This window comes from Bombina bombina, chromosome 10 (genome assembly GCF_027579735.1).
Source record: "Bombina bombina isolate aBomBom1 chromosome 10, aBomBom1.pri, whole genome shotgun sequence".
NCBI classification, from domain to species: Eukaryota; Metazoa; Chordata; class Amphibia; order Anura; family Bombinatoridae; genus Bombina; species Bombina bombina.
The window spans coordinates 164,072,849-164,099,905 of record NC_069508.1 but is presented as its reverse complement, the minus strand read 5'-3'; the positions used below and the strand labels follow the sequence as shown (position 1 = coordinate 164,099,905).

The window sequence follows — 27,057 nt, the reverse complement described above, 5'->3', positions numbered from 1 at the left end:
GGGTTATTCTACATATATCTATAAACAAATAACCACTGTCTGGCTCCTAAAAATATGTTCTGGCTGCAAAATGTTCTTACTGGCTCCTAAATGTAAAACAGATTTGTCAACCTCTACCATAAACATATAAAATAGTAGCACATATCCACTTACTCCAAACTCATTTACAATGATCTCCAGACAGTGCTTGATCCCTGGCCTATCCTGCACTCTCACATATACTGCTTAAAAAGGGATAGTCTAGTCAAAATTAAAAAAAAAATCATGATTCAGATAGAGCAGCAATTTTAAGGAACTTTCTAATTTACTCCTATTATCAAATTTTCTTTGTTCTCTTGGTATCTTTATTGAAAAAGCAGGAATGTAAGCATAGGAGTCGGCCCATTTTTTGGTTCAGCACCTGGGTAGCACTTTCTGATTGGTGTCTAAATGTAGCTACCAATCAGCAAGCGCTATCCAGGGTGCTGAACCAAAAATGGACCGGCTGCTAAGCTTACATTCAAATAAATATACCAAGAAAACGAAGAAAAATTTATAAGAGCAAATTAGAAAGTTGCTTAAAATTGCATGCTCTCTGAATCATGAAAGTATAATTTTGACTAGACTATCCCTTTAAGCTCCACTTAAAGCGTTTGTTCTCAAAAGATTTTCTTAGCCCTTACAAAACAAATAAAATTGTTGGCAGCAGACAACACTTGTGATTGGCTGTACTGCCTCAAGCATCCAAAGGATGGTAAAAACCACAAGTAGGGACGTTATTGTGCAGAACAGGTATGTTTATAATTATGCAAGATGTAAAGAAATAGGACTGATTTTGAGAGCCAAGGACAAGAGATCACAGACTGGTCTAGATCACCAATTCCTACAGGGGAGATGTGATTGTATTAGCCTGCGGGTTAAGATGTTTTGCATTAGTTTTAGGTCCACATCAAAAGTAATTATAATTCCACCCCGATTTCTCAGCAATAAGTAAGCTGCACACAGAGAGTGATTGTCACAACAGAACATTTGTATTCAAGCAAATGAGTATGTGCCCCATTTCTGTGAAGGGGCAAACATTTCTGATTTTGTAACCATAACAGCAAACACGAGATTCTTTTGGATTAAAATGTTTGACAAATGTTTCTGTTTATAAAATAAACTGTCCTCGGGTAGATGTGGCTTAAAATGACAAACAGTAAATGACCTGCATCAGTTCTTCCCACCTACCTGTCTAAGGCCTCTTTGAAATGTTTCCTTTGAACATCAAATTGGAATATGGTGCGTTCGCAGTCTGTCGAGGCATTGTCAGTTCCACCGTGTTTCTTCAGGAATGCATCAAACCCGTTCTCGTCTGGGTACTTCTCACTGCCCATGAACACCACTGTAATGAGAGGTTGGGACTGAGTGCAAATCTAATTCTACACCAGGGACCCAACATACAGTCTCTAGTCTGCCCAAGGATTGCTTACAAGTAACGGAGAAAGGAATGCTATTTACAAGCGGCTTCAGGTTTTGTCTCAGAGGACAAGAGATAACCATTGCTGAGATTCCCACACAAACTGTAATTAGGATTTTGAAGGAACAACTGAAAACTGTCCCTGCATGACACACTCAAATGATCAATGCCAAGAAATTATATAGAGATCATAGGTACAGAGCATCGGCCAGCAACCTGATAAATAATGCAACTTCAATAAATTTGTTTTAAAGCTCCTTCGGATTACACAAAGAAAAAAACTTTAATATTAAGAAGCCAATCTGAGCTTTATTTTACAGACAACAAGACAGCTAGCTGCTGTCATAAAGTTAGTATAAAGTACATTGTTTTGCAGTTATCTGATAAATCCACTTAGGGACCGATATGTATCAGAGTTAGCCTTGATAAGTAAGCAGGTGCATTTCAAGTTCTAAGAATTTTTAAAAATTGCTCAATTTTCAGAGCTAAATTACATTTAAGGGGGGAATAATAAATGAAAATACATTATAAAAGTAGTTTCATTGCGCTTAACTAAACATTTTATATAAAAACCTGAAGGTGTTTACTGTCCCTTCTATAGATACTTACTGTGTTCCAAAAAGTGTGCTAAGCCGGGTAGGTCTTCTGGGTCACTTGAAACTTCCGACCCCCAACACACAAGGCGGCTGCAGACTGCAATGAGAACACAAAAGCTAAACTAAGCGCTTTGCTGCAGGAGACATTGTGGTCACAGCAAGTGTAGGTGCTTGTGTGATTCATATGGTGCAGAGTGCATATGAAAAACATGACCCTGCAAAAACCTTACGGCAACTGCCTGCGCCTGACAGGTAGGTGCGCCCTCTGCCTCCCTGCGCCTTGACACTGCAATCCGGTTACACCTGAGGAAGGGGGAGGAGACTTTTTGAAACAGGTAGTGAGGATTACAAGACCCTGGCCAGACAAGCAGTATTCGGTCTCTTCACTTAAATGCTTTTTATTGTCGTTTAGACATCAATTGTTGTGACTCTACTTTTATCCGTACTTGATTTTGTACACGTTTTGTGATATTTCTACTTTGTAATAACAATCTTAAGCAACATTAATACCTTGTTTAGTTGCCGCTGTCTATTTTTGATCATCTTAAATAAATTTGTTAGAAAGATAGCAGCCTTAAAAGGGGACATTATACATATAGATTTTTCTTTGCATAAATGTGTTGTAGATTATCTATTTATATAGTTGTTGTTTTTTTTAATGTATAGTTTTGCTTATTTTTTTAAATAACATTGCGCTGATTTTCAGATTCCTAACCAAGCCCCAAAATGTTAATAGAATACTGATGTATACCTACTCCAGCTTGCTCCTGTTTGTGTAAAGAGTCTTTTCATATGTAGAGGAAGGGGGGGGGGGTCTGCTTTCTTGCTATAGAACTTGCAGTGGGTGTTCCAGCTAATCTTTTAACAGTGTTAAACTGTGAGCTTCTGAGTAAGTTTTTAAACGGTTTTATACTGGATTTTTAGAGGAGTATCTGTGCATATTATTCTTTATAGTAGAGTCTATTTCATGCAGTTAAAATAAAATTGGTGTATACTGTCCCTTTAATACAAGGCTTTTTTATTCTTTATTTTAATAAGCAACGTAAGTTTCTACTTGGCTCTCATTTTATAATAAATATACATGATTGACAGGTAAGTGCAGCTTCTTGGAAATGTAACAGTAAGAGATCTCAGGGTCTAATTGCACTTCTTAGTCCTGGAGTGTAACTTTCTCGGGGACAGGATACCAATACAGAGCCACATACCAGCTTCTCAGTGCAGCCTTTCTTGGAATATGCATCATCAGTAACCTCCTCTTCTTCGTCCACTTCATCATCGTCATCCTCTTCCTCATCATCACTTTCATCTTCCGATTCCCATTCTGCATCTTCATCGGAAGAATCTGACTGATCTTGGCAAGCAGAGGACAGGTCAGAGATCAGCAGAGCTCTCAGCCCATTCTCCAGCTGGATGAACCTGGATGAGAATAAAATTGTGCATGAAAAGTATTAGACACAGCACAGAATATGCTGATCACAGTAATACAGTTTTAATGTAGTCAGAAACACTAGACAAAAGTATTGTAATTACAAAGTGTTTTAAGTCCCTTTAAGCCTTTTGGAAATGCCGCTTACTCTGAACCATTTCAGCTGTCACTAAGGGGATTCATGCCAGGTTTTGTTCCCTGTAGCTGATCACACTTATGGTGTGTCACTGGTTTGTATTGGGTTACTTAAAAAGGGACCACTGAACCCAATTTTTTTTCTTTCATGATTCAGATAGAGGCGTGCAATTTTAATGCCACTTTCTAATTTATTCCCATTATCAATTTTTCTTCGTTCTCTTGCTTATCTTTATTTCTAAAAAGAAGACATCTAAGCTTTTTTTTATTACAGAACTCTGGACCAGCAACTTTTTTATTGGTGGATTAGTTTATCCACCAATCAGCAAGAACAACCCAGGTTGATCACCAAAAATTGGCCGGCATCTAAACTTACTTTCTTGCATTTCAAATGAAATAAAGATACCAAGAGAATGAAGAAAATTTGATAATAGGAGTAAATTAGAAAGTTGCTTAAATTGTCACGCTCTATCCTTAATCACAAAAGGAAAAATTTGGGTACAGTGTCCCTTTAAAAACTTACTGGCGTACAGACTCACTTGTTGATATATAAAAGGGATATGAAACCCTTATTTTTTCTTTCATTGATTCAGATAGGGCAGCAGTTTTAAGCAACTTTCTATTTTACTCCTATTAACAATTTTTCTTTGTTCTCTTGGTATCTTTATTTAAGAAAGCAGGCATGTAATCTTAGAAGCCGACCCATTATTGGTTCAGAACCTGGGAAAGCGCTTGCCGATTGGTGGCTAAATGTAGCAACCAATCAGCAAGCACCCACCCAGGGTGTTTAACCAAAAATGGGCCAGCTCCAAACTTACATTCCTGCTTTTTTCAAATAAAGATACAAGAGAACGAAGAAAATTGAAGCACAGGAGTAAATTAGAAAGTAACTTAAAATTGAATGCTCTATCTGAATCATAAAATAAAAACCATTTGGGTTTACATATCCCTTTTACGCTATTTTGCACACATATTCAAGCAATACCCCACAAACAGTCTCTCTGGTACACCTTGGTATATTTTGGAGTCTCCAGATTGCTAATGTCCAGGTCTCACACACACACTTACTTCATGTCTCCCTGTCACAAGCTCTAGGTCAGTCACATACATAAAAATTTGAGATCACCCAGAGGAATAACCGCATCTCTATCAGTGCGTACCTATTGTGCTGGAGTGCACACAAACTTTAAAAATGCATAACACTGTTTCACACACAATGCAGCAAAGTGAATTACAAACTATATCACACAGTGGCAGTCACATACTATGTCACACACAATGACAAAGTCATACACTGTTTCACACATTGTTAGTCACACTCTATGCAAATCTCAGTAACATTGTCACATATTACACAAGCAAAAAGACTGACAAACTCATACACCATTACACTGTGACACACACACACAAAGGTGTAAGGCTTGCTGGAAACAGTGTCATGCACACATACTAACTGCTAAGTTATAGGATTACTGGGACCCACAGTCACACAAACCGTGTCATGATTAGACACAAAGTTAAGACTATAAATTAAAGTTTTATTCTGGACACAAAAAGGGATTGCCACTTCCCCTCCTCCAAATTGAAATTTTAAATAAACTCAACCCCCCCTCCCCCTATTTGGGTACACAACAAGTTGACAAAGGATTCAAGCCAGCTATATCTCATTGACACAGAAGGACAACACTATCGCCCACGCACAGTATGACACACACACAGTGACACACACAATAACACTATCACACACTCATACCGGTAAGCTTAAGGATCACTAGGTGACTTGCTGATGTCCGTATCCTCACGTACACAACAAGTTGACAAAGGATTCAAGCCAGCTATATCTCATTGACACAGAAGGACAACACTATCGCCAACACACAGTATGACACACACAGTGACTGACACCACACACCTAGCACACAGTGACTGACACACACACACTAGCACACAGTGACTGACACACACACACGCACACAGTCTGACACACACACGCACACAGTCTGACACACACACGCACACAGTCTGACACACACACGCACAGACTGACACACACACACGCACAGTCTGACACACACACACACGCACAGACTGACACACACACGCACACAGTCTGACACACACACGCACACAGTCTGACACACACACACACGCACAGACTGACACACACACGCACACAGTGACTGACACACACACGCACACAGTGACTGACACACACACGCACACAGTGACTGACACACACACGCACACAGTGACTGACACACACACGCACACAGTGACTGACACACACACGCACACAGTGACTGACACACACGCACACAGTGACTGACACACACGCACACAGTCTGACACACACCCACAGTGACTGACACACACGCACACAGTGACTGACACACACGCACACAGTGACTGACACACACGCACACAGTGACTGACACACACGCACACAGTGACTGACACACACGCACACAGTGACTGACACACACGCACACAGTGACTGACACACACGCACACAGTGACTGACACACTAGCACACAGTGACTGACACACTAGGCACACAGTGACCTGACACACTAGCACACAGTGATTGACACACTAGCACACAGTGACTGACACACTAGCACACAGTGACTGACACACTAGCACACAGTGACTGACACACTAGCACACAGTGACTGACACAACTAGCACACAGTGACTGACACACATATCACACAGTGACTGACACACACACACTAGCACACAGTGACTGACACACACACTAGCACACAGTGACTGACACACACACTAGCACACAGTGACTGACACACACACTAGCACACAGTGACTGACACACACACTAGCACACAGTGACTGACACACACACTAGCACACAGTGACTGACACACACTAGCACACAGTGACTGACACACACTAGCACACAGTGACTGACACACACACTAGCACACAGTGACTGACACACACACTAGCACACAGTGACTGACACACACACTAGCACACAGTGACTGACACACACACGCACACAGTGACACACACACACACTAGCACACAGTGACTGACACACACACTAGCACACAGTGACACACACACACTAGCACACAGTGACTGACACACACACTAGCACACAGTGACTGACACACACACTAGCACACAGTGACACACACACTAACACACAGTGACACACACACTAACACTATCACACACTCATACCGGTAAGCTTTAGGATCACTAGGTGACTTCCTGATGTCCGTATCCTCAGCGACGAGCTCGGTCTCCTCACGTACACAACAAGTTGACAAAGAATTCAAGCCAGCTATATCTCATTGACACAGAAGGACAACACTATCGCCCACGCACAGTATGACACACACAGTGACTGACACAATAACACACAGTGACACACAAAAACACTATCACACACTCATACCGGTAAGCTTTAGGATCACTAGGTGACTTGCTGATGTCCGTATCCTCAGCGACGAGCTCGGTCTCCTCACGAACCGGAGCGGTGTCGGTGCGGGAGGTGGGACAGGCGGCGTGCGGGGTCCGGGCCGGCATGTTTCCCGTGTGTGCGTGTCCCTATCACCGGTACTGTAGGCCGCACAACCCACCACAACCAATCAGGTAGTGGTGCCGGGTCACGTGTCAATCAGAACGAATCAAAACTAACGGTTTGTAGAAGGGGGCGGGGAAAACACTCTCTAACCTATCAGAGACAACTTTATAATTTACCTCAGCCTTCAGAACAGGAAATAAAAGCACGTGGGAATGAGATACTCTGAGCAAACAGGCTGACTAGGGAGCGTAGATAAAGCTAGTCAATAGAGCATGGTAAAAACAATATGGGTGATTTGGGACAAATTATGCAAAGTTGTAATAATCACTTAAAGGGACAGTGTACTGTAAACTTGTGTTCCTGATTACTTGTTTTACCAGCTGCAGAGTTTAGGTATATTTTGTATATATAAAATAACTGTTTCTGCTAATAGAGACCACAACCTAATACAATGGGCTGATTTTGTAGGGAGAGAATACATCATCTGTCTAATCATTTACTCAAAATCTCTATCTTCTTTATTACTGTTCACTCTAAGGCCAATGCTTAGAGAAAACAAAACATAATAATATTTTAGAACCTCTCTGTCACAGATCTCCACTGGGAGCATTATTTTACCTAAACCTCCATGTTTACATGTTTTTTTGTAACCAGAACTTAAAGGGACAGTATACTATAAAATTGTTTTTCCCTTAATGTGTTTCCAATTACTTTTTTTCCCAGCTACAGAGTAAAAAAAAAAAGGTAGATTTCCTTATTTAAGGCTTATTTGTGTATATGAATTAGCTGATTTTGTGTTTTGAAGCCACAATCTAATAAAATGGGTTGAGCTTGTAGATATAGTCAGATCTCATTACTTTATCACATTGTGTACATATACCTGCTTCTTTATCTTATATTTGTCCGTAAACCAATCACCAATACTTGGAGAGAACAATGGAAAATGAACATTGTATTACCTTATCTCTTCTATTACCCACTGGGAGTGTAATTTCTTCTACTGGCTGTGTTAACACAGCTTGGCCTTGAGGCCAAAAACTTTCATGATGGGTGGGGATAACATAGGCTAAATAATCTATTTCAAATGCCATTATAAGGGTAATGGAAATACTTGTAAACAGTTTAAAACACTCCAGCAGGTAAAGTGGATCATTGGGAACAAATTAAAGGGGAGAACATTTTTGAGTAAACTGTCCCTTTAAGTTCGTAAATTCAGTATTTTTGATGATACATCCAAAGTTGCTATCACACTGGCAGTACATAATAATAAAGTTCAACTCAGTCAAATGATATAATAAAACAGCTCCCTTATTCTTCCACTTTTAAGTACATTCACATGGTATACTCCTTTAGCAGTAAATTACAGTTCGCCGGAAGGGGAGGAGTCACGGAGTCACCGTGCTGTAGCTCAGAAGGGAAAGAGCTTAGCTCCCAAGCATTGTTATCTGCAAGCATTTTCCTAGGGGCCGTGTGATCTTTAACGGCCACCGGATCTTTTGCACCTGGCAGTGCAGCTTGCACAGACCCCCATCCATCAACAGGGTACAGCTTCAATTCCGGCCCACACTTTGTGTCTGATGTAACTATCTGTCATATATGTAAAGCTCTGTGATATGCAGCAAGTATTTAAGTAAATATTTAAGACCTCTAAGCAGGATAAATAATTGTGGAGTGTTACAAGTTACTAAGTGTGCTTGCTAGTAAGAAAAGACACTAACTTAATCACTTGTGTTAATTTAGCCTCAGAAGATAAGACCCAGTAATATGAGTAGTACTAATGAGCTTTATCTTAGGCAGGTCTTATATTGTGCAATAGGAAGCTTAAGGGTTGAACTTAAATAGTATAAGTCCTTGTAATGTCAGATTCACAGCTGGAGACATGTGAAATATGGAACCCAGGACTGCACAGATACAACCAGGGGTGTTACCTTTCAAATCAACTGTTGTTTAAAGAGTAATGTCAAATGAGTAAACAGAGACTTAAGCACTCTATATACAGAACCTTAATTCAGAAGCAGAGCCTGTGAGAGGAATCCCAGATGCGGGTAGGTAGAATACTTGCAGGGATTAGTGAGCGTGCAGCATGGTAATGGCTCCGTGTAGCTGGGAGTCTGTATGCTGTCTGTTTAGACAGGAGAGGTGTGTCAGAGCGGTAGCGTGAATCGGCGCTGCGGTGACGTCAGCGGCTGTGGCAGCTTGAAGCAGAAGCTGCTTGTAATGGCAAAAGGTTTCTCTGATCAGGATAAGATCTTGTTTTGGTACTCTAGGTAAGGAGTTGAGCTGCTTTACTTTTGGCAATAAACTTCAATGAAACCAGCAATGCATCTTGGTTACAAGGAGATTAAATAGGGAAACCTGATCAGCTTAATTGAAATAAAAGGTGGTATGACAGGTTAGATACGCTGTGTAAGGTGGAATGGATTAGACATGACATATCCCCCCTGCAAAGGAACCCCAAGGGTGTCAAGGCGCGGGTCTTTCTGGATGCGCCTATGGAAAAGGGACACCAGACGGGGTGCAGAGAGATTGGAGGCCGGCTCCCAAGAATCCTCGGAGGAATCGAATCCTGCCCAATGCACTAGGTACTGAAGTTGACCATGGCAACGCATAGAGTCCAAGATAGAGTGGACTTCATACTCAGGATCAGGTGCCGGGGAAGACGGTGGAGGGAGAGGCAGACATCGGGAGGTGTCACAAGGCTTGATGAGGGAGATGTGGAACGTCGGATGGATGCGGTAGGAAGAGGGCAACTGCAGAGTGACCATGAGAGGGTTGCTGATGGAGATGATGGGAAAAGGCCCCACGAAGAGGTTGTTGAATTCCTACAAGGAGTAGGTATCCTGAGATTTTTTGTGGCTAACCAAACCAGGTCACCAACCTTGTATACGGGAGGAGCCCGATGTCGGAGGTCATAGGAGCGTTTCTGGGTGGCTTGAGCTTGCTGAATGTTATCCTTGATTACGGTAAATGTTTGTTGATAGAATTGATCAGGTCATTAACCTGCGGACAAGGAGTGTCAGTTGGAGGTAACGGATGAAATCGTGGGTGGAGTCCGTTGTTGGCATAAAAGGGTGAATACCCCGTGAGGTGTTGGTAGTGTTATTAAAGGCGAATTCAGCGTGTGGTAGGAAAGATAGCCAAAAGTCCTGTTTGTTGGAGCAAAAGCATCTCAAATATTGCTCCAACCACTGATTGGTTCTCTCACATAACCCATTAGATTGTGGATGGTATGCGGTGGTAAGATGTTGTTGGATAGAAAGAGATTGGCAAAGATATTTCCAAAACTTGGAGGTGAATTGTGACCCTCTGTCACTGAGGACGGATGTTGGGAGTCCATGTAGTCTAACAACCTCTTTGATGAACAGTTCTGCAGTTTTTGAGCAGTCGTAAGTGATTCTATTGGAATAAAATGTGCCATTCGTGAGAATAAAGTCAACAACGACAAAGATAACAGTCATGCCTTCGGATTTTGGAAGGTCCACTATGAAGTCCATGGACACACTAGCCCAAGGGTGTTCAGGAATAGGTAAATTCTGTAATAGCCCCAGAGGTAATTGATGTGAGGGGTTTACAAGTCTGGCATGTGGGACAGGACTTGACATAGTTGTTAACTGACAGTCTCATAGATGGCCACCAGAAATATCTGCAAAGTAGATCTAGGGTCTTGTGTATACCCAAATGACCAGCTAAAGAAGAGTCATGGGAGAGCGATAGGGCTTTGTTGCGGAGCGAGGGAGGTATATAAAATTTGGAGTGGTTGCAGAGAACTCCGTTAACATCAGGTAAGAGAGGGTAAGAAGATTTTGTTGTATCCAGCTGTTGTTGGGTTTTTAGTTCAGCGAAATCCTTGGAGAGGAGACCTATGATGTGGGACTTGGGGATAATAGTTGAGTAGGATGGGGGCTGTCTGGAGGTCTAGCATCCTTACGAGAGAGGGCATCAGCCTTTCCCGTTTTTTGTTCCAGGACGGTAAGTGATGGTGCAGGAGATCGGGAAAAGTAAAGACTCCAGCGGAGCTGACGGGCTGAGAGCGACGGTTGGTCTGGAGGTATTGCAAGTTCTTATGATCTGTGTAAATTCACTATGGGTTGTTCTGCGCCCTCCAATAAGTGTCTCCACTGGTCGAAAATGACTTAATGGCCAAAAGCTCCTTTTCACTAACCGGATCGTTTCAACTCCGCTGGTGTCAGAAGTCTGGAAAAGTAACATACTGGATGGAGTGAGTCGTTTGGAGAAGCTTGTTTGTGAGAGAACGGAGCCGATAGCGTAGTCTGACGCATCCTCCTCTAGGTAAAACTGAGCTTTGCTATTAGGTAGTTGTAGAACTGGGGATGTGATAAACCGCGATTTTAGGAGATCAAAGGCGTTCTGTGCCTGGGAAGTCCATAGAAAGCGCAGAAGTGGTTTTGGTTAGATTAGTGAGGGGTTTGGTGATGGCTGCGAAATCTTTAATTGAACCGTCTGTAAAAAATTTGCAAAGCCTAAAAAACGTTGGACGTCTTTAATATTGGAGGGTCTTGGCCAGGAGGGGTGATAGCTGTGATTTTACTGTCCTCCATCATGATGTTACTTTTACTAATATTGTAGCCCAAGAAGGAAACCTGACTGACATGGAAAAGGCATTTTTCCATCTTAAAATACAATTTGTGTGTCTGTAGTCTGGATAGTACAAGCCTGACGTGATTGATATGTTCTGAGTAGGAAGAAGAGTAGATTAGGATGTCGTCAAGGTAGACCACCAGAAAAGTGTCAAGGATATCCCTAAAGATGTCATTAATGAAGTTTTGAAATGTTGCCGGAGCATTACAGAGACCGAACGGCATAACGGTATACTCGAAAAGACCATACCTGGTCCTAAATGCCGTGAGCCACTCGTCTCCGGCCCTTATTCTAACAAGGTTGTATGCGCCCCTAAGATCCAGTTTCGTGAATATAGTTGCGCCTCTTAACCTCTCAATCAATTCTGGGATGAGAGGTAGTGGGTATCGGTTCTTTACAGTACGCTTATTGAGTTCCCGATAATCAATTATGGGATGTAAGGACCCATCCTTGTTTTTAACAAAAAATATGCTGGCTCAGGCAGCGGAAGTGGATGGACGGATAAACCCCTTCTTTAAATTCTCAGCAATGTAGGACTTTAGATGGATTAATTCGGGTCTTGAGAGGGGGTAAATATGCCCATAGGGTATGGTTACCCCAGGGAGAAGGTCAATGGGCAATCGTAAGGCCTATGTGGAGGCAATGTCTCAGCCTCCTTTTGTTGAAAACCTCAGAGAAGTCAAGATATGGAGAAGGAATGGTAGGAGTAGTTGTGAAAGCAAGTTGGAATTAGGGAAAACACGTGGAAGTACAGTAAGGTGATGAGAAGGATAAGGTGAGAGAATCCCAATGAACCGTAGGTTGGTGTTTTTTGAGCCAAGAGATACCCAGAACGATAGGATATATTGGAGAAGAGATGATATCAAAAGAGATAGTCTCAGAATGACCAGAAATTAGAGGTAACAAGGAGAGGGATGGTTGTTGAGAGACTGGACCTGATGCTAGTGTGTACCATCAATGACTTTAAGAGGCATAGGTGTGCTATTGAACAAAAAAGGTATTTTATTAACTTCAACTAAACTTAAATCAATAAAGTTTGCACATGCTCCGGTGTCAATCATGGCGTTACAGTTTATCCTGTGTCGATCCCACTGCAAAGTAAGGGTAAAGTAAGATGTAGATAAGTTTTTTGTATGTAAGCAATGTTTAATTGTGAGTGCCTTACCTAACTTCTGCTTTGAGAGTAAAGGACATTCTTTAACATGTATGTTCAGTCCCCCACAATACATACAGAATTGAGTGTACGGCGTCTAGCCTTCTCTTGTGGGGAAAGAGGTCCTCTAGGATACTGATATCCATAGCAGTTTCCGCATGAAGAACTGGAAAGTAGGAGGTGGGTATAACCCTGCGTACAGGAGTAGTAGAAGGATTCTTTCTTGTCTCCTCTCCCTAAGCCTACGTCTATAGTGATAGTAAGAGCGTATAACTCTTCAAGGCGGTCTGGTATCCTACCCCCTGCTAGTTCTGTCCTTAATGTCCTCCGCCAATCCTAGGCAATACTGTTTTTTTAAAGAGACCTCATTCCAGAGGGAATCCCTGGCCCAGATCTTAAAGCGGGTGATATACTCCTCTACCGGTGTTTTTAGCTGCCTGAGGTTTCTTAGTTTACCTTCTGCAGTAACTTGCCGATAGGGGTCATTATAAAGGGTAGACAAAGCTTTGAGGAATGCATCTAAAGAGTTTAGGATAGGATCCTGGGTTCTCATAAAATGAATCTGCCCAGGCCCTAGGGTTCACCCCTCAAGTAGGACAATATAGTGAGCACCTTGCTCCGGTCAGTATCATAGGTCCTGGGACGCAAGTCAAACAATAGTAGACAGGGCCATTTCTAACTGTCTGAAAGTGGAGCGATCACCAGAAAACTTCTCTGGGTATGAGACCTGAGTTCAGCCTGGTGGTCGTTTCCGGTATTTCTGTTAGATAAAACTTCCCTTAAACAGGCTTTGAGGCTCTGGTTCTCTACTTGTAGCTCTCTAAAAGCTGGGTCAGATTATCTAAACGTTGGTTAAGGCTGTGTAGTTGTGGGGTCACATCAGAAGGCTCCATTTTTAATAAGGCTGGTTTATTATGTAACGATCTGTGATATATGTAAAGCTCTGTGATATGCAGCAAGTATTTAAGTAAATATTTAAGACCTCTAAGCAGATAAATAATGTGGAGTGTTACAAGTTACTAAGTGTGGCTTGCTAGTAAGAAAAACACTAACTTAATCACTTGTGTTAATTTAGCCTCAGAGATAAGACCAGTAATATGAGTAGTACTAATGAGCTTTATCTTGAGTCTTATATGGTGCAAGTAGGAAGCATAAGGGTTGAACTTAAATAGTATAAGGTCTGTAATGTCAGATTCACTGGAGACAGGTGAAATATGGAACCCAGACTGCACAGATACAACCAGGGGTGTTACCGTTCAAATCAACTGTTGTTTAAAGCAGTGTTTTTCAACCAGTGTGCCGTGAAGATCCTCAGGTGTGCCACGGCAGACATGACAACAGTGTGACATATTTTTAAACTTGCGTTGTTTTTACTCCCAGTGCAGGGGTAGTTTGTAGGAGGCATGGCATAATAAGCACAATACATACAGTATGTGTGTGTTTTGTATGTATGTGTATATATATATATGCTGTATTAGGCTACAATGTGTGATTTTTTTTTAAATTTTGGGATGGTGGTGGTGCCACAGGACTTTTTTTAATGTAAAAAAGTGTGCCACAGCAAAAAAAAAGGGTTAAAAATCACTGGTTTAAAGAGTAATTGCAAATGAGTAAACAGAGACTTAAGCACTCTATATACAGAACCTTAATCAGAAGCAGAGCCTGTGAGAGGAATCCCAGATGCGGGTAGGTAGAATACCTTGCAGGGATTAGTGAGCGTGCAGCGTGGTAATGGCTCTGTGTAGCTGGGAGTCTGTAGGCTGTCTGTTTAGACAGGGAGAGTGCGGTCAGAGCGGTAGCGTGATTCGGCGCTGCGGTGACGTCAGCGATGTGGCAGCTTGAAGCAGAAGCTGCTTGTAACGGCAAAAGGTTTCTCTGATCAGGAGAATCTTGTTTTGGTACTCTAGGTAAGGATTTGAGCTGCTTTACTTTTGCAATAAACTTCAATAAACCAGCAATGTATCTTGGTTACAAGGAGATTAAATAGGGAAACCTGATCAGCTTAATTGAAATAAAAGGTGGTATGACAGGTTAGATACGCTGTGTAAGGTGGAATGGATTTAGACATGACACTGGAGGCCTTTTTACCCGGATCTATCTGGCCATTTCTACCAACAGGCAGCCAAGAAGGGTAAAAGCGAAGAAGGGCTCAAGCGCTACATCTACTTCAGTACTAACCATCAACAACCGGGCTGGAGCCCGGGAGAAAACCGTACCTGCTACCGTAGCACAGCGGGAGAACCACCTTGTAGTGTTGCTACTCGGTGCCCCACAGGAGTAGTCTTAGTTGGGACTAATAGTGCCATCCTTTGGGGCATCTACTCTTGTTGTTGGCTCGGTTGTAAGGAGAGGCCAGTGCATTTCAAGCTTAGAATACCAGCGGACTCCTGTGCCTTGAAAGGTGCTGGTGAGAAGGAGGGCCATTCCTGATATACGAGCCGGCATCTTGGTAAGAATTTTCCGGTCTGAGCTATATAAAGGCTATTAAACACCTATATAGAACATAAGACAGAGAAATATTTGAAAACTAACGAGACAGTGTCTCTCTGGCTGAATATCCGCCATACCTGACTGTATTTCATCTGTGAACATTTGAGACTGATAGCCCTGATTTATGCATGTTAATATGTTGTATGCCCTGCTGTGACTCTGCTATCTGCCCACCTGACTAATACTAGGACCTTGGGAATACTATATTAACTCTGGGACTCGGCTAAGAAGACCAGTATAAAAGGGCTGGTTCATATAATGTTTGTATATTCAAAGCTGATCCATATAATTTATTGGTTTGATGGTACTGGTCTAACCTACTTGCTGGCTGGCAATACTTGAAGAACACAGGCTATAAAATCTTAGATAGCTTATGTGAGAATTCAGGTTTTCTTAGGTTCAATATTTTTGGAAATTCGAGGCCCTTTAGTAGTCCTTTTATTTTCTTTAAACTCATGTAAGTGGACATAGAGCTGGCTAAGTGTCACGCCCGGCCGCTGGGAAGCTCCAGCTGTCCTCTCTGTGTGCTTGATTGACAGGTAGTCTGAGCCGCCCCTTCCTGATGATGTCACTACCAGGCTTTTTATTCCGGGCTTCCTGTTTCTTCAGTGCCCGTTTGTTTGTTACTCTTTGTGGCTCCTGTGAGGACTTCGTTGTTGCCAAAACTCTGCAAATACTGTTAATTCAGTATACAAACCTTCAAACTGCTTGATATCCTGTGGCCAAACATTGCAAAGGCTGTCTATTCTGTGAAACTCTCAAACTGCCATGACAACCTGTTGCCAATCCCTGCAAATTACTGATTAATCTGTATTAACCCTCAAACTACCTGTTATCCTGTTATCTAACTCTGCATGTACTGACTATCAGTATAAACCTACAAACCGCCTGATAACCTGTTGCCAAAACTCTTCAAGGACTGACTACACAGTATTAAACCGTCCAAACTGCCTGATAAAGTTACCTACTTCCTGCATTATTAACTGTTTCTTGTTTACCCTTCCTGCTGTCTGAGTATAAGTGGACTATCCCTGCTCTCCTGATTCTGTGGAGACTTTTCCGGAAACCAGTTCCCTTATCTCAGAAGTCTATTTGGCTGATATCTTGAAATTACTTTGGACTCAGGCTAACCCTGCTCCATATCATGAGTACATTGTTTTTTAGAGGTTGTCGTGGATTAAACTCAGAGTGCAAGGGTGTTGTTTAAGTTCGCCCTAGCATTTGGTCTTCTTCTGGACTTTCCTAACCTGACACTAAGTATTAGGAGTGAGTAGAACGTATGTTTTTGTTATTAATACTGGCTTAAGTTAATTTGTTTATCTGTTCAAATGCTGAATACTGCATAAGTTGCTAAAGGCCCTAAATGCATTTTTAGAAGGTATTAAGTTGGTAAGCAGTGTACAGTGCTGAACTCACTTGTATATTGTGTAGGAATTTATGTACATATATTAGAAGCCTGTTGGCTTTTTTCAGAGTCAGGGTACCTTCATTCTTTTCTATAAGTGATAAGTAAAGGCAGTGATGGTGTCGTATGGCATGTTATTAATTCACTCTTTCAACCACTTGTACCTGTCCTTTCTTGGAGGACTCTAAGGGACTGCAAGGGTCCCCACCACAGATTTAATTTCATCACTGATTTATTATATAGATTATGTATATGTATATAGATATATATATATAAACTCACAATCTGCTCAATTTATTTGTTATTTTTCTCTGTCTTTCTGTTCTCTGTTTTGCACTTTTTACACACTATTCACGAACATACACTCTATGGATAGGTTTATCACGAATTCAAAAGCTCAATCACCATTCACGCCACCCAAAATTAGAGACGAGGAAAAATAGAAACAGTACTGACAACCACTTCTACTCTCTACCTGTAGGTCGCCATAGTAGGAGGACATCTCCAGCAGAGCCCCATGATATAGTAAAACAAATTACAGATCGTATGTTACCACACTTTGAATAGATTAAATTAGATATCGTTAAACTTATCAATTTGAAAGTTAAACAATTTACACATAAGGCTCAATGAGCAGAGCAGTGTATCTCAGATCTAGAGGGACGCAAGCACGCAGCAAGAATCTATTATCAAAGAACCAACAAACCTATTACAGATATGCAACAAAAACTTAAACGAGATTGAAGACTGTTCCACCGACGCAATAACGTTAGGGCTCATTGGTATCCCAGAAACTAGTACATTTCAGGACTTATTTAAATTTAACCTCCGTATTAATTCCACAAAGTTTAGGAATTGAGCCCAACTAGTTACCCTTGCACATGAAAGGGTTCATAGAAAAGGTACACCCAAAATATTGCATAGTTAAAACCAGACCTGTAATTGTAAAATACCTCAATTTCCAGGACAAGCTTAACATTTTACAGCATTACAGACAAAAAATCCCATTCTCAATTGGAAATAACAAAATTCTAATGTTCCAGGACTTCTCTACTGAGACATTGGCAAAGAGTAGAGAAATGACTCCTTAATGTACCAAGTTATTAAATAGTGAGATCAAAGCCACAGTTATATATCCAGCTACGATTAAGATTTTCACTAAAATAAATGTCTGATGTTAAGCTGTCTGGAAGAGGTAAAATAATTCTGTAAAATAAGGGTATCCTTTCGAAATATGACAGTGTATATATATATAAGATTACTGCAATACTATATGAACACTTTAATATTACATTGAGGACAAGAATTCGCTAGCTGTGTGCCAGATGGTCTTTTTTTTTTTTAACTTTCTTGGATTTTTTTTATTTCGTATTTTTCCTTCCTTTTTTTTTTTTTTTTCTCTCTCTTTCCTCCTCTTCCCCCTTCCCTCCATTTCCACTACACCCCTAGTACATTGTTTTGCTATTGCCCTACCACATGGAGACTCCTTTTTAAATTTAAATAAATGAAGAAACAATTACATATGGACTTGTGGAATGCAGGTGGGATCACATCACCACAGAAGCGTAAGTTCTTAGCCCAGCTTAAAAGATGCTCCCCTGATATAGTTTTCCTACAGGAAACCATTTAAAAGAGGTGGAACTGGTTAAACTGAAAACAGGGTGGGTGGGTGAGGTACTGGGAACTCCGTGCCTAAAGAGGAAGAAAGGGGTGGCTTTTCTTTTAATAAAAGATTACAATATAAAATGCTGGAATACCGAATTAGATGCAGAGGGGAGATATATAATTTTGCAAATTGAGTGGAGGGTATGTTATTGTCACTATGTAATATTTTATGGCCCCAACAAACTAGAGAAGGCGTTTTGGGACAAGTTGCAGGTGAAACTCCTTCCACTTCACTCAAAAGATCTAATTATGGGCTGGCGACTTCAATTTAGTATCATATCCCACTCTGGTAGGTTAAAACCGAGTAGAAAACAATAAACAAGAAACCAAAGTTTTAGAACATTTTGTAAAACATTACGTATTAAAGATATCTGACGAATACAGAACCCAGATTTGAAGAGATACACGTGCGAGTCGCTGGCACACCAAACAATGTCTCAAATTGACTTTTATCTAATAGCTGAAAAAATGTTAAGCTTCGACTTGTACGATGATATTTAGGAGATTATTATAAACTGATCATGCCATCCTCACATTAATATCAAGCTTAGGAGTAACCAGGAAACTGCTAATAGGTTCTTCTTCCCAAGATATCTACTACTAATGTGCAGTTCAAGACATAGATGAAGTTGAAGTGGAGGGAGTTTTATCAGATCAACTTTGCACCAGATATTAAAACGGAAACATTATGGGAAAACCTTCAAATCGGTTATAAGAGGGAAAATGAAAGCGTATTTAATTATTCAGAAGCGTAAAATGGTAGCCAGGGATACGCAATTAACTAACCAATTACGCAACGCATACAACGCCTACATTAGTGACCCTGTTAATAGAATTTGGGTTAAGTATCTTAAAAAAAAGGGATAGAGAAGTATTTCTCTCGCAAAAAATGTCGCTAGAAGAACTTATAAATAGATTATTTTTCATTCAGACTCTGAAAATAGATAAAAAAAATTTAAATGATTTAAATACACCTCTTACATATGAAGAAGTCTCTATAGCTATTAAAAGAGCTACGATTAATAAAGCTGCTGGCCCAGACCAGATCCCGGCTGAATTGTAAAAACGTTTATCAGAAGAAATTTTACCTACGCTGGTTAAACTGTTTAATGGTTATTATTTAGAGGGTATTCCTTGCTCAAAATATTTTACGGCTTCTCTAATTTCCCTTATTCTTAAAAAAGTCAAAGATAGAGAAGAGGTCAACTCTTATAGACCAATATCGTTATTAAATAGTGACTATAAAATTCTTATGAGTATTATAGCAGCCAGAGTTAAAGTAGTTGCTGGCTCTCTTATTCACAAAGATCAAGTTGGCTTTATGCCGGGTAGAAGCTCCTCGTGCAATTTAAGGAAAATTCAATTAATATTGAATAGTTATCAAGTACAGGCGCAAAAAAAATAGTGGGTCTACAAGGAAAGATGCAGCAATAGTCTCACTGGATGCAGAAAAGGCCTTTGACTCCATTACCCTGGGATCACTTGTCCACAGTGCTCTCCAGGTTTGGAGTTGAGGGAGCTTTTTTTAATTTCATACAAGTAATGCATAACCATCCAAACGCTGATATTATCATAAATGATAGAACTTCAAGTAATTTTCAATTATTTAAGGGAGCGAGTCAGGGCTGCCCTCTGTCCCCTTACTTATTCAATTTGGTGCTAGAACCTCTGGCTATTTATTTAAGAAAAGAGATTGAAGGGATTAAAGTAGGTACTAGGAAAGTTACTACATTACTGTATGCGGATGATCCTCTAGTGTTAATCTCAAATACCGAAAGAAATATCCCTGTATTGATACAAATATTACAGGAGTATAGTGCTTTCTAAGGTTACAAAATTAACTCATCCAAATCAGAAATTTTCTGGTTAAGGAAGCATAAAAGCTCATATCAACAGCATCAGTTTAAAGAAGCGAAAGAGATGTTCTCGTATCTAGGCATTAAGCTATCGAAAGATAGTAATTAGTGGTATACACTTAACTACCCGCCAATCTTCGCTAAAATAAAACAGGACTTGGAAAAACTGGACTAAATTTAAACTAACTCTCACAGGTAAAGTGAACTTAATATAGATGGTGATATTCCCTAAATTATTATACTTAATGCAAAACCTCCCAATTATTTTAAAAAAGGAAAGAGATAAATGCATTCAAACAAGTATGCACTCAATTTCTGTGGGGAGGGAAACGGAGAGCCATTGGCCCCAAGTTATCAAAGTCTGGCGGACCTGATCCGACAGTGCGGATCAGGTCTGCCAGACTTCGCTGAATACGGCGAGCAATACGCTCGCCGTATTCAGCAAATGCACCAGCAGCTCATAAGAGCTGCTGGTGCAACGCCGCCCTCTGCAGACTCGTGGCCAATCGGCCGCCAGCAGGGGGTGTCAATCAACTCGATCATACTCGATCAGGTTGATTTCCGGCGATGTGTGTCCGCCTGCTCAGAGCAGGTGGACAGGTTATGGAGCAGTGGTCTTTGTGACCGCTGCTTCAAAACTGCTGTTTCTGGCGAGTCTGAAGACTCGCCAGAAACAGGGCCATCAAACTCCATACGGAGCTTGTTAAATAGAGCCCATTGCCTTTAAAACATTGTTCTTATTCAGGTCTGATGGACGCCTAGCTTTTCCCGATATTGAAGTATATAACCTAGTGGGCATATCGAAGATAGCATTAGATTGGATAACTGGAGCTGATTATTATATAACACAATGTAGAGATATACATCTAGCGCCTGTTACGGGTGAACCCTTAAGCTTTGGATAGTTGACACCTAGCTATCAACTTAGAAAACCTTAAATGTAGAGAAAGAGGTGCCAAAGCGCCTAACCTGACGGATGCTGGGTCTGATAATGTATAGATATAAATATGAATAGATGCAAATATGAAATATGTCAATAATTACATTGATACATTTATTTAGGTATAAAATAATTATTACATTAATACATTATCCAGGTTATGATTACAATTCTGGAGATAAGAACATGGATCCATGCACTTATTTAACATTAATTACAACATCCAATAAAAACATCCAATAAATACAATTAAAATGATAACATATTACTTTTGACACTGGCTAGGTCCAAGTATATTAATATTGGCCTGATGGCTTGAAGTATAGGCAATATGCTTCCAAATTTAATGGTTAAATTCTCTTTTAAAGTAAATTTACGTTAAAGCACTTGCATTGGCTCCTTTAACTATGTGTTTAACTTAATAAAAATGTCAAAAATTGAAAAAATAAAAATTGTGGAGGCAAAAAACTGATGGCAAAAAACTGTGTTGAAGAAAGTGGGTGGAAAAAAATTATGAAAAAATGTGATACAAATAATATTGGTGCTAAAATGGTTGAAAATGTAGCTAAAACGGAGAAGTTGACTCTGCTGTGAAAAGTAAATCAATCAAAAAAAATCTGTGGTATCCTTAAAGGGAACATGACACCCACATTTTTTCTTTCATGATTTAGAAAGAGAATGCAATTTTAAACATCTTTCTAATTTACTTATATTATCTCATTTGTTTTATTCTCTTGATATTCTTTGCTGAAAAGCATATCTAGATATGCTTAGTAGCTGCTGATTGGTTGCTGCACATAGAAGACCCTCGTGTGATTGGCTCACCATGTGCATTGCTTTTTCTTCAACTAAGGATATCTAAAAAAAGGGAAGCAAAATGAATAATAGAAGTAAATTGTAATGTTGTTAAAATTTTCTATTCTCTCTCTGAATCATGAAAGAAAGGATTTTGGGTTTAGTGGCCCTTTAAACATAAGAAATTCTTTAGATTAGTATAATAAGCATGACGATTGGGATTTAAAAAAACCCCCAGAAATCATTAAATGGATTTTAAAGTCAAAATATAGTCTCCCGGGCAGTGGCCATGGATTGGTCGCAAGATTGTTGCTGCTCCATATAACAGTGGCTAATCTGCACATAAACCACTCTTAACTGTTCCATCTAACATTTTTTTACATTGACTCTTTTACAGCAGAGAAAGCCTCTTGATCTCAACATCTTATGGGGGTTCAGATAACAGATTCAGTCTACCGGAACATACTTCAGGTTGCAGCCTACTACATAACCCCCCGGCAGGGGCACGAGCTGGCCCTGTGGTTACAGGTGCAGTGACATCCCGCAAGACACTGCAGGACCTTCCGTTACAAAGCTACATGCTGACTATTCCCTGATATAGGCATTACTCACCATGGAGGCTGCTCATTTACTGAGTTGAAATAGGAAACTTACTCTCCTATTACCAAGAAGCTTTCTCAGACGTCCTTAGAGATGCACTTTACTCTCCCTTGGACGATAAGGACTCAAGCATTTCTCTGACGGCTCCTCTTGGTAATCCACCGCAATAGTAGAGAAAAGGGAAATTTATTCTTACCTGATAAATTTGTTTCTTTTACGATACGATGAGTCCACAGATTTCATCCTTACTTGTGGGATATCACCTCCTGGTCAGCAGGAGGAGGCAAAGAGCACCACAGTAGAGTTGTATATATAGCTCCTCCCTTCCCTCCCCCTCCAGTCATTCGACCGAAGTTAGGAAGAGAAAGGAAAAGCCAAGGTGCAGAGGTGACTGAAGTTTAGCAAAAAAAAGAAAAAGACCTGTCTAAACAAAAACAGGGTGTGCCGTGGACTCATCATATCGTAAAAAGAAACAAATTTATCCGGTAAGAATAAATTTCCCTTTTCTTATACAAGATACGATGAGTCCATGGATTTCATCCTTACTTGTGAGATACAATACCAAAGCTATAGTACACGGATGAAACGGGAGGGACAAGACAGGGAACCTAAACGGAAGGTACCACTGCATGAAGAACTTTCCTCTCAAAAACAGCCTCAGACGAGGCAAAAGTATCGAATTTGTAAAATTTGTAAAAAGTGTGAAGAGACGACCAAGGTGCAGCTTTGCAAATCTGTTCAACAGAAGCATCATTTTTAAATGCCCATGAGGAAGCCACAGCCCTAGTGGAATAAGCCGTAAGTCGTTCAGTGAGGCTGCTGTCTAGCAGTCTCATATGCAAAACGGATGATACTCTTCAGCCAAAAGGAAAGAGAGACAGCCATAGCTTTCTGGCCCCTACGTTTCCCATAAAAAACAACAAACAAGGAAAATGTTTGACGAAAATCCTTAGTCCCTGTAAGTAAACTGCAAGGCACGGACCACGTCCAAATTATGAAACAGACTCTCCTTCTTAGAAGAAGGATTAGAACACAAGGAAGGAACAACAATTTCCTGATTAATATTCTTATCAGAAATAACCTTAGGAAGGAAACCAGGTTTGGTACGTAACACCACCTTATCAGAATGGAAAATAAGATAAGGAGAATCAAATTGAAATGCCGAAAACTCAGAAACTCAGCGAGCAGAAAAAATAGCAACCAAAAATAAAACTTTCCAAGATAACAACTTAATATCTATGGAATGCATAGGTTCAAATGGAACCTGCAGAGAGAGACAAACCTTGCATGTAACTGTCCCAAAGTATCCCCTGAAGCTCTGAGGGGGGTCCATCTATATATGTAAGGGAGTTAAAGCTGATGAGGACTAAAACAGAGTGCCCAACTTCCTTCTGAGACTCTTTCTCACCCCCCAGAATAAAGTTAGCACTTACCTCATCTCCTGCCGGACAGTAAGGCAGCCTCCAGGTGTGTGAGGTCCTCTCCCTCACATGGACCTGTAATGAAAAGGAAAATCCTGAGTAAATATCCCTCAGGTTTTCTTGGTAAGGGTAGCAAACAAGTACATGGGAGACGCAGTGAGAATTATGTCCCACAAGTTCCCATTGCTCTAAAGCCACCAAATGCTTCTCTTTTGTTATGGAAGAGACTGATCTGGTCTAGGCTACACCCCAGAACAAAGTAGCACTCAGAGGCACTACTTTAAAAAATAATAAACTCTTGATTGAAGAATCTAAACTAACACCTCACTTTACCTCTTCCTATCACTAACACAGGCAAAGAGAATGACTGGAGGGGGAGGGATGGGAGGAGCTATATATACAGCTCTGCTGTGGTGCTCCTTGCCTCCTCCTGCTGACCAGGAGGCGATATCCCACAAGTGAGGATGAAATCTGTGAACTCATCGTATCTTGTAAAAGAAATCAAGGCATCTGAGGAGTCTCATAAAACCCTCCAGAAAGACATATATGTGGAGCCAGCCTCTCTATCCGCTGCAATGGGAGCACCGGTGGCGGACAATACTGCAGAGAAGAGAGGATCTCACACGGAACCTACAACTAAGTGCGGGGTCGCATTGAAGATAAGGGATGGAGACCTAACGGCTGCTGGGCTGTTGCCTGATTTTGTGGGTCACCCATCATACCTTAATATGCTCCGGAATAGCACTCGAATAGACACGGTCACTTCAGAGCTACTATTGGTCACTATAGCCCAAGATAGAGGCGTCAAACCTCCAGCGCATATTAGGCTCCAACAGGATACTTTGATTTACCAACTGAACATTGCTGGCTGCCCGGGCGAGCTGGTTGCTTCAACAAAAAACTCGGTGACAACGTTTAAAAGATGGATGCAAGATAGATACTTTCCTTCCAGTGGAGTAACCCTTTACCCCCAAAATCCCTTCTCTGATGGCTACCTCGTTCATCACGCAAGGTTGGGTGAGGTGAGACTGCAAACCTTAAAGCGGATTGTGTTTTGGGTCGATTGGGAATAGGTTGAGAGACTTGTTATGTTTACACACTCCAGTTTTTCTATATGCAATTTCCTGTGGTTTGTTTTTTCTAGGGACTCATGCAAAACAAGTTTATTAGCCTTTCCCCCACCACTATATTCCTATGGTTAAATACTTTATATGAAGATGATTTGTGTCTGACACCTGAACAGCGATAACCAGAGAATATTTGATCACTTATCGGTAGGAGTTTGCAGCTGCCTAGCTCTTACAATTGTTATGTCTGTCATCGTGGTAACATCACTAATCTTGGTCTAATTAGACTTCCCCCAATTTCTGTATCTTCATATTGAAATTCTCCCTAGCCGCTTTAGAGTTGTTTTTTACTACTTATACCTATATGTATGACACCAGTTTCATTCCATATTACTTTAAACACGTATGTTCTATCCTAATAACTTAAATGTATTAATGGTAATCCTCCTCTCTCTTAATTGGAAGGGGCGCTGCTTACGGCCGGAGCGGTGTGTCTTACTATAGTTCGCAACCTGAATATCCTATCTCTATACTACATACATAACAACATTCTCTCTCAGCAGGTGTGGTACATACATAACATTCCCTATCAGCAGGTGTGGTACATACATAACAACATTCTCTCTCAGCAGGTGTGGAACATACATAACATTCTCTCTCAGCAGGTGTGGTACATACATAACATTCCCTATCAGCAGGTGTGGTACATACATAGCATTCCCTACCAGCAGGTGTGGTACATACATAACATTCCCTCTCAGCAGGTGTGGTACATACATAACATTCCCGATCAGCAGGTGTGGTACATACATAACATTCCCTCTCAGCAGATGTGGTACATACATAACATTCTCTCTCAGCAGATGTGCTACATACATAACATTCCCTCTCAGCAGGTGTGGTACATACATAACATTCTCTCTCAGCAGGTGTGGTACATATATAACATTCCCTCTCAGCAGGTGTGGTACATACATAACATTCCCTCTCAGCAGCTGTGGTACATACATAACATTCCCTCTCAGCAGGTGTGGTACATACATAACATTCCCTCTCAGCAGGTGTGGTACATACATAACATTCCCTCTCAGCAGGTGTGGTACATACATAACATTCCCTATCAGCAGGTGTGGTACATACATAACATTCCCTCTCAGCAGGTGTGGTACATACATAACATTCCCTATCAGCAGGTGTGGTACATACATAACATTCCCTATCAGCAGGTGTGGTACATACATAACATTCCCTCTCAGCAGGTGTGGTACATACATAACATTCCCTCTCAGCAGGTGTGGTACATACATAACATTCCCTATCAGCAGGTGTGGTACATACATAACATTCCCTATCAGCAGGTGTGGTACATACATAACATTCCCTCTCAGTAGGTGTGGTACATACATAACATTACCTCTCAGCAGGTGTGGTACATATATAACATTCCCTCTCAGCAGGTGTGGTACATACATAATATTCCCTCTCAGCAGGTGTGGTACATACATAACATTCCCTCTCAGCAGGTGTGGTACATACATAACATTACATCTCAGTAGGTGTGGTACCTACATAACATTCCCTATCAGCAGGTGTGGTACATACATAACATTCCCTATCAGCAGGTGTGGTACATACATAACATTCCCTCTCAGTAGGTGTGGTACATACATAACATTACATCTCAGCAGGTGTGGTACATACATAACATTACATCTCAGTAGGTGTGGTACATACATAACATTCCCTCTCAGCAGGTGTGGTACATACATAACATTCCCTCTCAGCAGGTGTGGTACATACATAACATTCCCTCTCAGCAGGTGTGGTACATACATAACATTCCCTATCAGCAGGTGTGGTACATACATAACATTCCCTCTCAGTAGGTGTGGTACATACATAACATTACATCTCAACA

At 40.9% G+C, this 27,057-nt stretch overlaps 1 protein-coding gene across 1 annotated transcript in view; it reads right to left on the bottom strand.

Annotated features, from left to right (window-relative positions):
• Positions 1-7,197, bottom strand: part of NRDC (nardilysin convertase) — a 60,369-nt gene extending 53,172 nt beyond the window's left edge. The window contains 5 exon segments of the mRNA XM_053693483.1: positions 1,210-1,363; positions 2,048-2,093; positions 2,096-2,131; positions 3,240-3,450; positions 7,020-7,197. Of these exon segments, the coding sequence (XP_053549458.1) occupies positions 1,210-1,363; positions 2,048-2,093; positions 2,096-2,131; positions 3,240-3,450; positions 7,020-7,150 (578 nt within the window). The 5' untranslated portion in view covers positions 7,151-7,197.
• Positions 7,198-27,057: the final 19,860 nt, after the last annotated feature.